We start from the raw sequence: 12,345 nt of genomic DNA, 5'->3' as shown, positions 1-12,345 counted from the left end.
TAGAGCAGGGTGACTTATTCAAAAAAGTGAAAAAAATGGTAAAAAGTGACTGACCCGTTGATAAACCAACTCCAGAGTTGCAGCTTGTCAGCTTCAGTGTGGGCTGAGGGATGTGCAGACTGAAGAGCATGGAGCTTCTCAGATACCATTGGCTGCTGTTTGCCCAGGCTGCTTCCTCAGCTCCTGGCCCCTCTGTCCTCTGCCTAGCCATGGAAAGAGTGGGCTTTCATGACCAAAGGGAGTTCTGGAGCTGCCAACTCCTCAAGGGCAAAACTTTGGGAGGGTAGGGGGCAAGGGCGGAACTTGGGGAGCTCAGGGCAGCAGCTGTGGGCACCGGGTCATGGCTTGAGGGGAAAGTGCTTGCATCCTCTGTATGCCTCTCACACACCAGCCAGGTGTGAGAGGTATGCACAGCATGCAAGCACTTTCCCCATGCTCCGTTAGCTTCCAGAGAACGAGGTCAAAAGCACGTCACCACCTGGCATGCACTGCTATTGCTTCTCCCCTCCCCTGCACTCCAGAAAAGGGGAGGCGGGGAGGTGGAGAAAAGAAAACGAAAAGTAAGGATCAATGGGCCTGATCTTTACTTTTAAAAACTTTCCGCAGACCCCAGGTTGGGAACTGCTGCTCTAAGGCATCACCAAAAAGAGTCCCATGATGCCCATTGTGACTGCTCTAGTTACCAGTTTGAACTAAGCTAGCTGGAAGCCAGGTACACAAGCATGTGTCTCTCCCTCTTTAAAGGCCTGGCAATTTTTGAAATTCTGCTTCCCGTTTACTTGGGCTAGAGAGCTTACATTGTGGCTTCCTGCTGACCAAGCCCCACTGCAACTGTACTGCTGCCTGGCAAAACCCAAGTTGTTGGAACTTCTGAGTCTACCGGGAGAGGAGGCTGTGCAGTCACAGCCAAAGGAACTTGGAAACCTATTGGCAGATTGCTCATGGCATGGTGGAGAAGGGCGCAGAACGGACAGACAGGGTCATCCTAAGATCAAGAAGCTGAGGCAGTTGTACCTGAAGGCCAGAGAGGTCAATCATCAGTCTGGTGCATCACAGAAGACATGCTACTGCCACAAGGAACCGCACACCATCCTCAATGGTAGCCTCCCATCCATTGCCAAGAGCCCCCTGGGGGGCTGGAGGCCGCAGCAAGCATGAACCTTAAGGGAGACAAGGAAGTGGAGTTGGATGAGGATGAGGAATGGGTGACAGGAGCATCCAGGGGCATGGAAAGCCAGGACCTCTTTAATGCTGGAGGGATTTAGTCAGTCGCAGCACTCTGGGATACCCGACGCAGGAGAGGGGACTCTGCTAAGGACTCATTGTGCTTTGATATTGCAGGGAGATATGAGCACGAGCTCAGTTTTTTGTTTTTTTGGTCCCAGGAGAGGTGAAGGTAGCCAACACTAGCACAGTATGCACCTGTTTCTCATTCCCCTCTGCAACTAAGCAGCTGGGACCCTGTGGAAGTGTGTTGATGTGCGCTGGGATTTCCTGGGAACCTTTAGAGAGAGCTCTAGGACTTTCCTGGAGTTACTCTGCAAACTTCTGCTGAAGGTTCCTTGGATAGGCTGCCTTGTTTCTTCCTCCATGGTAGAAGACTTTGCCAGGCCTTTTGGCAATTCCTTCTGTAGGGACCAAAGCAGCACCCAGGCAAGCAGCATACAGACTTGGTCTGTAGCCGCTCCACACATGTAGGAGCTGCATCACTGCATTTTCAGTTACCCTCGGGAGTGAGATACCAGCTGCTATCACCACTGCCCGTGGAAAAGGTGCCTCTTGTCATTCCGTGTTCTGAGCCCAGGCGCCCAGCTCCCCGCAGCCTGCCTGGTACTCCGCTGGCCCTTACGCCGGGGCAGCAGGGCAAAGCAGAAGGTAAATGAATCACTGGTGAAAGGTAAATGAATCTTGGCAGTTCCAGGTGACTTTGAACTCAGCCTGCGGATCAAATGTTCATTGATCCAATCACAGACAAACCCAATCACGGCCCAGGGGACGCCCTCCCAAACCGCTTTTCTAGTAAGTTGTGCAGGTCGATACATCAAGCAATGGAGAGATTTAAAAATGCCAGAAAATCCTGTCAGTGACTAATCACAACCCACTTCGAACCGCCCTTGTCTTGACTGGCCAGAGCTGGGCAGAGGGCGGGGCTGCCTTTCTCACCTCCTTGAAAGGAATGGGAGGCAGAGTTAACACGGCATTGGGGGAGACAAACCGTCCCCTTTCCAGCTGCTGTTTAAAGTAGGACAATGTCTGAGGAAGCCCCGTTTGCAAAGTGGAGGCTGAAACGCTCCCTGTATTTCATAAGGGAAACCGAGACGCTGCAGAATCAGAAGGGTTGCAGCTGCACAAACACCGAGCAGAAAGGATCGATGGGTTTTTTTCCTTTGCTGCAGTCAGCTGCGCATCCTGGAGTCCTTTTTCCAGCGGAAGAAATACCCCAACCTGCCTGAGGCTGAAATGCTGTCGGGGATGAAGGGAATCACTTACCAACAGGTACGTCCAGCCCCGCACTCTCGGGCTCTGCTTTCCTCTCTCTGCGGCAGGGACAGTTTGCACGTGCGGTTCCTCCAGCCAGGGCACAGTGCGGAGCCAAGGCCGAGCGCGGGGGCCGTGCTGGGCTCTCAGGGAGGTGCAGACGCTGGGGCTGGGCGGACAGTCACTGGGACCTGGAGGGAGCAGGGGAAAAGGTCTGGCGGGACAGAGGATATTTCATGCGCGGGGACAGCGGCGAGGGATCCTTCCTTCTGTGCTGGCCTCCCGTTACCCATCCAGGGTCATCGCCATCTGCAGTGGTACCCGGGCCTCTGCCCTTCTTCCCAGGGCCTGGGGGCGGGCGGGAACAGGGCCCTTCACAGCCCCCCAGGAGGAGGGCAGAAGGGACGGACATCGCGGGGTCCCTGAGGTTCCTTCTCCTTCAGCCCCTCTTCTCCCCCCTTCCAGATCCGCGTCTGGTTCCAGAACAGGCGAGGGAAGCACCGGAGACTTTACGCTGGAGACAGGACCCCTGGGAGCAGCCTCTCCGCCCTGCAGGTGAGACCCCCCCCCCCACTCACGCTCAGCGCCCCCCGCTCCGCTCCGCGCACACACACACACCCGCACCTGCCCTCCAGCAGGCAGGCGGGGCGCCCTGGCAGGGAGCGAGGGGAGATCCCCGGGTGTCTCGGCAGCGCTTTGCGGAGCCCAGCCCCGATGCCCAGCGTGGGGAGGCCGCGCAGGGCCAGTGAACGCGGTGCAGCTCGGCTGCTCGCCAGCGGCTGGGGCCTGGCTGTGGTGCGCGGGGACCTGCCGGGCTCGCAGCCTCACACGGCCCTGCCCTCCGGCCGTGGCCGCTTGCCGGGGGGGGGGGGCTGGTTTCTGGGCTATTGGACCCGGCTTAGGGGTCAGGTCTCCCCTCAGAGCGTCCCAGGCGCAGGCAGAGTCGCCTCCTGCAGGTCACTTTGGGCTCCTCGGGGGCAGACGCTCCTCCAGCGCCGCCCGGGCGGGTCTGGCAGTGCGGCCGGCAGCGAGGGGAGCTGGGCCCCGGGCATCGGGGCGGGGTCTGGGCTCCCTGAGCTGTGACTGAACGTTCTGCTCTCTCCTCCCTGCAGCCCCGGCCCTACGCAGAGCCCGCACACGGCCCGTTCTCCCCGTTTGACTGGCCAGCAAACCCTGTGTGCTCGGGGCCTGACCCAGCCCTTCCGTGGGCTCTGCAGGGACCAGCGAGCTCTGCCTTTGACTCCAGAGTTCACCTGCCTCCTCGCCAAACAGCTCCCAGCCCTGGTTCCATGAGTTCAAAACACAACCCCCAGAAGCCAGTAGAGGGACCTCGCCCCCTGCTGTGCAACCTGTGGCTAGTGACTCTACCTCCTTGTAGCTTCCTCCACTCCCTCAGGTCCAGGCCCTGGAGTATCTGGAGCCTTGTGCTGATTAAACTCTGCTCTCTTCAGAAGCACTTGTGGCCACCCTGGGTAACGTTACCTTCCTGTCTCTACTCCTCCCTGGCTCTGTTTCCCTGCCTGGGTCAAGGAGTTCTCACACTTTTCCATTCCTGAGAAGTCTCTGACGCCCTTAGCTCATGAAAACACCACGATTTCTTCAGACTCCAAGCTGAAAGCTTGAGAGAGGGTGGGGGGAACGCTAAGGTCTCAGTATTTGTAGAATGTTGTGCGTCCTCTTTTCAGTGATGCTTTTCTGCTGTCAGGATGAATTCATTATCTTATTTGCTAATTTATAATAAACCAGTTTAAAGTGATCTGTACAGTGTCTGAGCTGTAATCAGTTCCAACTCTCACAAGCTCTCCTCACCATGAAAAAATTACCCTCCTGCCCCCCATTCTCCTAAAACCCACGAACGGACCAATATAAATTGTGTGGGATTACCAAACGTGCCGATAACCCTTCTCTAGGACAGAGGTTCAGCTATAGCTGGAGGGAGGACCTGTCACACTAAGAAAGAACATAATAATCTGCGGCCCTTACAGGGGATCGAACCGGTGACCTTGACATTATTATCACGCAGCTTTAACCATCTGAACTAACCACTTAATTTTCATACACACGTGATATTTACTGGTCATATTAATCTTCCCAAAGACTGTAACAGCAAAGTTGTTTCACTGAGGCTCTGACCCACAAACTTCATAGGAACAGCACCAATAGAGCTGGCAGCAAAGGTCCTGAACCAAAGTGAAACAAAAAACAGGACTGTGTAGCACTTTAAAGACTAACAAGATGGTTTAATAGGTGATGAGCTTTTGTGACAATTTTCTTCCACTATTTGATCTGAGGAAGTGGGTCTGACCCACGAAAGCTCATCACCTATTAAACCATCTTGTTAGTCTTTAAAGTGCTGCACAGTCCTGTTTTTTGTTTCAGCTGCACCAGACTAACATGGCTACATTTCTACCACTGAACCAAAGTAACTGTCCTGGGACGGGGCTCTCATTAATTTCTGTAGCTAGCACTGTGCTCATGTGCAAGGGAGCAGGGCGTGGTCTCTAAATAGAAAGGGACTTTGGACCCGAGCTTCACACCACTCAGTGATCTTATTAACAGCTAATGTGATTATGCTTCTCCTTTCCCAGGGACTGAAATTCTGCTTAGTCACATGCAAGGGAAGCTGCCTTGGTGCAAAAATGTATCTCTGATAATTTTCTTATCTAAAAAGAAACTATTAAATAAATTAAACTTGTATTACTTACAAACTGCTATTCCAGTGGACGAAATCAGCACTGATGAGAATGCTAAACCCGTCACTTCCTTTATTAATGTGTGTCCCTAGTTTTCTCATGGATTTTAATGGGAACTGCATTCCCAAAGTCCCAGCTTTCATTCTCATAACTGTGGGATGGCAGGTGCTGGTCCAGATTCAATATAACTAGAGCCCCATTTTAGAGAAGGCTTTATATTTTGTGTCCCTACAGCATCAGACTGTAAACTCGCTGGGACCGTCTCATTTTCTCTTTGCTCAGATCCCAGCACTGCAGAGCTTTAGGCATCTACTATAATATAAACAGTAAGCCAATGATGTAAGCTTCTAATTCCTTTGAGGTTTACACACAGCAGCTGTCAGTCTGGTTCTGACAGAATCACACTTAGCAGGGGAAGAAAATATTTTTTCACTCCCAAGCAGCGGGAATCGTGCTGTGGGCTGAAGCTGAAAAGGGAGGGGGTCTATGTAGAAGGAGGACCATATGCGAGTCCCTCTAGTTACAGTATAGAAAAATGCAGGACAATGTAGCACTTTAAAGACTAACAAGATGGTTTATTAGATGATGAGCTTTCGTGGGCCAGACCCACTTCCTCTGAGGAAGTGGGTCTGGCCCACGAAAGCTCATCATCTAATAAACCATCTTGTTAGTCTTTAAAGTGCTACATTGTCCTGCATTTTGCTTCAGCTACCCCAGACTAACACGGCTACATTTCTATCATTACAGTATAGAGTGAGCTTGGTTCCTGTGGCAAGGGAACAGATGCTGACTGAATACATGGCGGGGGGTGAAATGACCAGTATGAAGGGTAGCACCAGAATAAGATGGCTTCTCCAAATCCCTCCGCAGCACGTAGTTTCCCCGTGCCCTATCCTAACTTCTGCGCCTAATTCACAGGGTCCCCCTGCAACTTCCTTCCTGGGGCAGTCTGTGGGCATTACCAGTTCTTATTGTCCGCGCAGGACAAGTCTGGGCCCTGCCGTAGCTAACGCATGTTATGTATGAGTTATCCCCTCCCGGATAGAGAACGAAACCTAAAACTGCTGGTTTTGGTAAAGGACTTTTCCCGACTCCTCCCTGCTCTCTCTGTGTCAGAGCCATAGGAATGGACAGCGCTGTCTGGGCGCCATATCAGATACTTGGAGAGAAGTCAGCAGACTGTGTCTTCTAACGCTATGTGGGCTGCATCTACCCGCAAAACAGCCTTTGGCAGCTATGTTGTTGTTATGGATATACCGTGCAGGAGCTGAGACCACATGAGAGGACTAACTGGAGTGCATCATGCTCATAGCATTATTATCCAACTAAAAGCCATTCCCTCCTTTTTTGTTCTACCCACAATATCCCAGTGCATCCACATCACCAATAGCATGGCATCAATGGCACAAAATTTAAATGTATCATTTAAATCTTGCTAATTCCAGAGATAGATGTTAGTAAAATAAGCTGTAACAATACATAAACTGACATCTATGGCATTTAAATCTTGCAAATAGAAAGAAAGAATTTGGCTGCTCACTTTTCTTCTCAATGTTATCTGACTGTACTAGAGCAGTTTCCATGACCTGCACCCAGGCAGAATTTCAGTTACTGGAAGAAGAAATGATCAAGCACAGTAACAGACAACAAAACCATTCTGCAGAGGGCTGTGGGGGCTCCTTGTCAATTCCTTCCTGGCTCCCATGGTAAGTGGCTCTCAAAGGAAAGTGGAGCAGAGTTCAAGAGGTATGTGGTTCTCTTCAGTTCCTGACCTAACTGATCAGCAGGCTTAGCCTTTCCCCTGAAGGGCCCCTTTCAATAGAAGTCCAATCTTCATGGCCTATTAAATTCTCTGCCTCTCTTTGGTGTCTGGGGGAGATGAACTCCTGGAAGAACCCCTCTTGCTCTAGCAGTGTGAAGCTCCTTCTCTTGAAGATAAGTGAAGCTGCACAACCCTCCTGTGAGGCAGATGAATATTACTCTCTCCAATTCAGAGTGTGAAAATGAGGCACTGAGGGGTGAATGATTTGCTTAAAGCCACAAAGCGATCCCATATTAGAACAATAAATGAAACCAAGGGTTCCAGCTCTCAGCCCTTGTTCTAAGCACTACCCTACACTCCCACTCTGAACAGATGATGAATATCCTGACAAACATCTTCTGGATGATGTCAGTGGATCCCTTCTCTAGACCCCCATTCTGTTGCAGCTACACTCAAGTGTGCAGCAAATAGCATCCGAGTTGATGGAGGAGCCTTTTTAGACCAGGTATCCCATTAGTCCTCAGTCTCCACAAACCCTACATTGAATTTGGAATGTGAACCAGGCACTGGGTGGGGAAACAGGTGTAGTGTTGAGCACATGTGTGCAGGATCAAGTTGGGTCTGTATTTGTGAGGCACAAGTGTAGTGCACTTCTGGGACGGGGGATACATTTACAAAACAGACCGTTCTATACCTTTGCTTATACCACCAGGACTATCCTAGCTGAAGAAATGTTTAACCCAGGCCATGACTGGTCTGGCACTGATCCCAGTACAGGTAGGGCCTTAATCCATTATTCCTTCTCACTTGAGAGGTAGGAGCCATCTTGAGCTGCTATTGTAAATTTGTGTCTGAGGGCAAATCAAAGCCTCTCTCCCTGGCTGAGAACAGAGAAAACCAACTGGAAGGCCAAAAGGTTTCCCTGGAAGCAGAGAGCTCATGGGGAAAACATTGGAAATGTGCAGGAAGAGATGTTAGAGCTCTCAAGGCTAGAATATTTGGTTCAGAACTTCTGCTCTGAGCCCCATTGATGTTACTCCTGTGCAGTTTGTGAAGCAGGGCCTTAGTAAAAAAAAGCCCAGCTCCCACAGCCTTTGGCAGCTTTATTATGTTCAGTAACTGTCTGGGGATTAAAAACCTGAGTCACTTTGACACTCTCAAAAATATACCCGGTCCCACCATTAATATAGAACCCAGCCTTAGCCAAGGGCTGGGAGATGGGCTAGGGCTGCAGGTTGGGAAATGATCTGGTCCTTTCTGGGAGTAGCAGGGACATGAATTTAATTTTTTATGGCGATAAGAGGTTCTGGAACTTGGGCCTGTTTATAGCTCAGGAGTAGTACCAGAGACACTCTTGATTAGTTAAAATGGCTTCCTTGGAAAATAACACACATCAATGAATACAATAGATTCATTCTAATATTAGGAAAATATCACACGTACAACATTGTCCAAGCATTGAACCCACAGCTTTGTCTGTCTCTCCCTGTCAGGTTTTCACCTTAGAGTGCAAAGGCATCTTGGCAGTTTCACTAGTGAAGGATGCCAGCTATTCCTCAGGAGTGGAGGAGCCTAAGACATATATGACACAGGCTGGGAAACAGCCAGAAGGGAGTCCAGACATGTACTGAAGTTACTCTTTCTGTCACCAGGGCTTAAATCCCCATGGTTAGACTCCCACTGTGAAGTCCCCTGGGAGTCCACACAGAATGAAGAATGAGTCACCAGCATTGATTAACTGTGACAGCTCCACACTCCATGGACTGAACCCCAGAGAAGTGGAGGAAGCTGGAGTTGATGGTCACAGGTTGCATAGCAGGGGGCGAGGTTCCCATGATGCTCTGTGGGGCCCATGAGTTGTAGGCCTGGAAATCCGTCGGGCTGGGAGCTGTTTGGCGAGGAGGCAGGTGAACTCTGGAGTCAAAGGCAGAGCTCGCTGGTCCCTGCAGAGCCCACGGAAGGGCTGGGTCAGGCCCCGAGCACACAGGGTTTGCTGGCCAGTCAAACGGGGAGAGCGGGCCGTGTGCGGGCTCTGCGTAGGGCCGGGGCTGCAGGGAGGAGAGAGCAGAACGTTCAGTCACAGCTCAGGGAGCCCAGACCCCGCCCCGATGCCCGGGGCCCAGCTCCCCTCGCTGCCGGCCGCACTGCCAGCCCCGCCCGGGCGGCGCTGGAGGAGCGTCTGCCCCCGGGGAGCCCAAAGTGACCTGCAGGAGGCGACTCTGCCTGCGCCTGGGACGCTCTGAGGGGAGACCTGACCCCTAAGCCGGGTCCAATAGCCCAGAAACCAGCCCCCCCCCCCGGCAAGCGGCCACGGCCGGAGGGCAGGGCCGTGTGAGGCTGCGAGCCCGGCAGGTCCCTGCGCACCACAGCCAGGCCCCAGCCGCTGGCGAGCAGCTGAGCTGCACCGCGTTCACTGGCCCTGCGCGGCCTCCCCACGCTGGGCATCGGGGCTGGGCTCCGCAAAGCGCTGCCGAGACACCCGGGGATCTCCCCTCGCTCCCTGCCAGGGCGCCCCGCCTGCCTGCTGGAGGGCAGGTGCGGGTGCGTGTGTGTGCGCGGAGCGGGGGGCGCTGAGCGTGAGTGTGGGGGGGGGGGGGGGGTCTCACCTGCAGGGCGGAGAGGCTGCTCCCAGGGGTCCTGTCTCCAGCGTAAAGTCTCCGGTGCTTCCCTCGCCTGTTCTGGAACCAGACGCGGATCTGGAAGGGGGGAGAAGAGGGGCTGAAGGAGAAGGAACCTCAGGGACCCCGCGATGTCCGTCCCTTCTGCCCTCCTCCTGGGGGGCTGTGAAGGGCCCAGTTCCCGCCCGCCCCCAGGCCCTGGGAAGAAGGGCAGAGGCCCGGGTACCACTGCAGATGGCGATGACCCTGGATGGGTAACGGGAGGCCAGCACAGAAGGAAGGATCCCTCGCCGCTGTCCCCGCGCATGAAATATCCTCTGTCCCGCCAGACCTTTTCCCCTGCTCCCTCCAGGTCCCAGTGACTGTCCGCCCAGCCCCAGCGTCTGCACCTCCCTGAGAGCCCAGCACGGCCCCCGCGCTCGGCCTCGGCTCCGCACTGTGTCCTGGCTGGAGGAACCCCACGTGCAAACTGTCCCTGCCGCAGAGAGAGGAAAGCAGAGCCCGAGAGTGCGGGGCTGGACGTACCTGTTGGTAGGTGAGCCCCGTCAGCCCCGAGAGCATTTCAGCCTCAGGCAGGTTGGGGTATTTCTTCCGCTGGAAAAAGGACTCCAGGATGCGCAGCTGATTGCAGCTGTACAAGTTCCTCTTCCTCTTCTTTCTCCCCTGCTGCCCTCCCCCCTGAGTGTGGGGATGATCCCTGTCGGGGGCAACAGATACCGCTCGGGGGCCAGCAGCCGTGGTCGGGAATGGGGGCAAAGCCATGGCATCCATCCCTGCTGTAGATACAAAGGGAAGAGTCAGAGGAAGGTGCAAACCCCATGGAGGCGGAGACACGGCCTAGGGGGCTTGAGCAGGTAGGGCAGGGAGGAGGAATCGCCCACAGACTGCCCCAGGAAGGAAGTTGCAGGGGGAAGTGGTGGGAGACGCGTCATAGAGAGTCTGGCTCTGGCAGAGTTACAGCATAGCCTGTGGCGCGACGCGGCCAGAGCAGCCCGGCCAGAGCAGCCCTGAAGAAGACCTCCTTAGCCCCAGCTCCAACCCTGAGAACCAGCCCCGGAATCGCTCACCTGAATCCGCCAGGCCTGGCTCTGCTCCAGCCACCGGGCCATGCCTGGAGTTAGCGGGCCCCGCAGAGAGAAGCTGGCTTGCAGCCCAGTCGCTATAGCTGTTGAGATGCGCTCGGTCCAGCGCGAGTGGGATGAGTTCCCATAGCTCTGGAGTCATGGCTGAAAAGGCTTCCTGCAGCTCGGGGGCAGAGTCCATCTTCCTTCTTGGTGTGTCCGCTGCGCTCTGCTCCCCGGCTGCTCGGGCCCTTATAGCCAAGAGCAGGCCATTGTTCTCCTAATTAGGGAGGGGCCAAGGGGCTCCATCAAAGGACCATTTCAAACGGCTTCTCCTAAGGCGCGTTGGCCAGGGAGGCTGAGTCACCCCAGCCCAGCCGGCCGAGGTCATTGCAGGGAGCAGGCGGTGAGGCGCTGCCCAAATTCTGGCGGGATCACTCTGGGGTTGGGATTTCAGGGCTTTGAAAGAGAGAGGAACCTTGGGGCCCGGTTCCCACCCCTCAATTCCCAGCCCTTAGCATGTGTTCATGCTGCAAGGAGCCCTTGAGCCCAGGCCCCCAACGCATGGCTGCGGAGCCAGAGGGCTCCAGTCCCAGGTTCCAGCCGCGAACAGGGCTCTCCCAACGGGCCAGGGTCAGGCACGGAGCCGTGGCTAGTGACCCAAGCGCACGCAGCTGGTGCCTTCGCCCGGGCGCGCACAGACTGGCCGGCTCAGTACCGCGGCCATCTCCTCTCTCCCGCCTGCTGCTGCGCCCTGTCAGCACTATGGCCAGCTCCCGGGGCGTGCGGCAGGGCCCAGGCATGTCCGCAGGGAGGCCCCCAAACACAGCTCGACCGGCCCCGCCCGGACACTGGCAGGGAACCGACGTGTCTGCTCTCCGCGGCGCGGCGCGCTCCCAGCCAGCCCTGCCTCTGCGCGCCCCGCTGCCTGGCAGGGCACCCAGGGCCAGGCTCTAGCCGCCCCCCCAGGCCTGTAGCCCGCCGTCAGAGGCCGCTGTCGCTTCCACAGGCCTGTGTTTGGTACAGTCGAAGGAAGGCCCGGTGCTCGGGGCAGGGGCAGTGTATTGCAGCAGGAGCGGCCCTAGCCGAGCTGCCAGCAACTGGCTCCCTCGGCGAAACCGCGATCGGAGCCCCCGCCTCCAAAGCCCTCAACGGCCCTTTATCTGGGCGCCCTAGGCGACCGCCTCGTTCGCCTACATTGACAGGCTGCCTCTGGCAGTAGCGATCACACCTGATTGCGCCGATGTATGTGGCCAAAGGCGGCTGTCGTGCCATGCAGAGCTGAGGAATGCAGCTCCCATTTGATGCCATGAGAAAACCAGGGCTCCATTGTAAGAAGGCAGCAAATAGCAATGGACAAACCCCGGCCATCTCCATGCCAATTGATAGTAGGTGTGAAATCAATGCATTAACCCAGGTCTTTATTTTTCCGTACAGCTCAGTGTTAGGAACCCAAGATCCCTTCTCAACACTGCAGCGACCCTTTCATTCCGCTGACATTTGTTTCTGGGAAAAGGACAATCACACCAGCAGATTAATGAGTCACCGGTTCAAAGTCTGCAACAGGTTACACTGCACTCACCTTGTGCATCAAATACTCATTGATTCAATCACATGCACCTGAGCACATTCCAATAGCTGTTCTCATTACATCCAAATACTGCCACCTGACTAGTAAATTATTTAGGCTGCCAGGCCAAAGCATTGGGGATTTGATAAATGTATCATTTGTG

At 54.7% G+C, this 12,345-nt stretch overlaps 1 protein-coding gene and 1 pseudogene across 2 annotated transcripts; one reads left to right on the top strand and one right to left on the bottom strand.

Annotated features, from left to right (window-relative positions):
- Nucleotides 1–1,154: 1,154 nt before the first annotated feature.
- On the top strand, nt 1,155–3,837 carry LOC106732007 (homeobox protein DLX-3-like; annotated as a pseudogene). Its single transcript, XR_012900949.2, has 4 exons — nt 1,155–1,224; nt 2,309–2,496; nt 2,944–3,033; nt 3,591–3,837. The product of XR_012900949.2 is annotated as a homeobox protein DLX-3-like (transcript).
- Nucleotides 3,838–6,674: 2,837 nt separating this feature from the next.
- On the bottom strand, nt 6,675–11,855 carry LOC102463158 (homeobox protein prophet of Pit-1-like). Its single transcript, XM_075900406.2, is given in 6 exon segments — nt 6,675–8,650; nt 8,652–8,687; nt 8,689–8,981; nt 9,540–9,629; nt 10,077–10,327; nt 10,619–11,855. Coding segments are annotated over 6 exon segments (1,011 nt in total). The 5' UTR covers nt 10,815–11,855; the 3' UTR covers nt 6,675–8,505.
- Nucleotides 11,856–12,345: the final 490 nt, after the last annotated feature.

The sequence above is a fragment of the Pelodiscus sinensis genome, chromosome 1 (assembly GCF_052426305.1).
Source record: "Pelodiscus sinensis isolate ZL-2025 chromosome 1, ASM5242630v1, whole genome shotgun sequence".
Lineage (NCBI taxonomy): Eukaryota > Metazoa > Chordata > Testudines > Trionychidae > Pelodiscus > Pelodiscus sinensis.
This window is presented reverse-complemented; position numbering and strand designations above follow the sequence as displayed.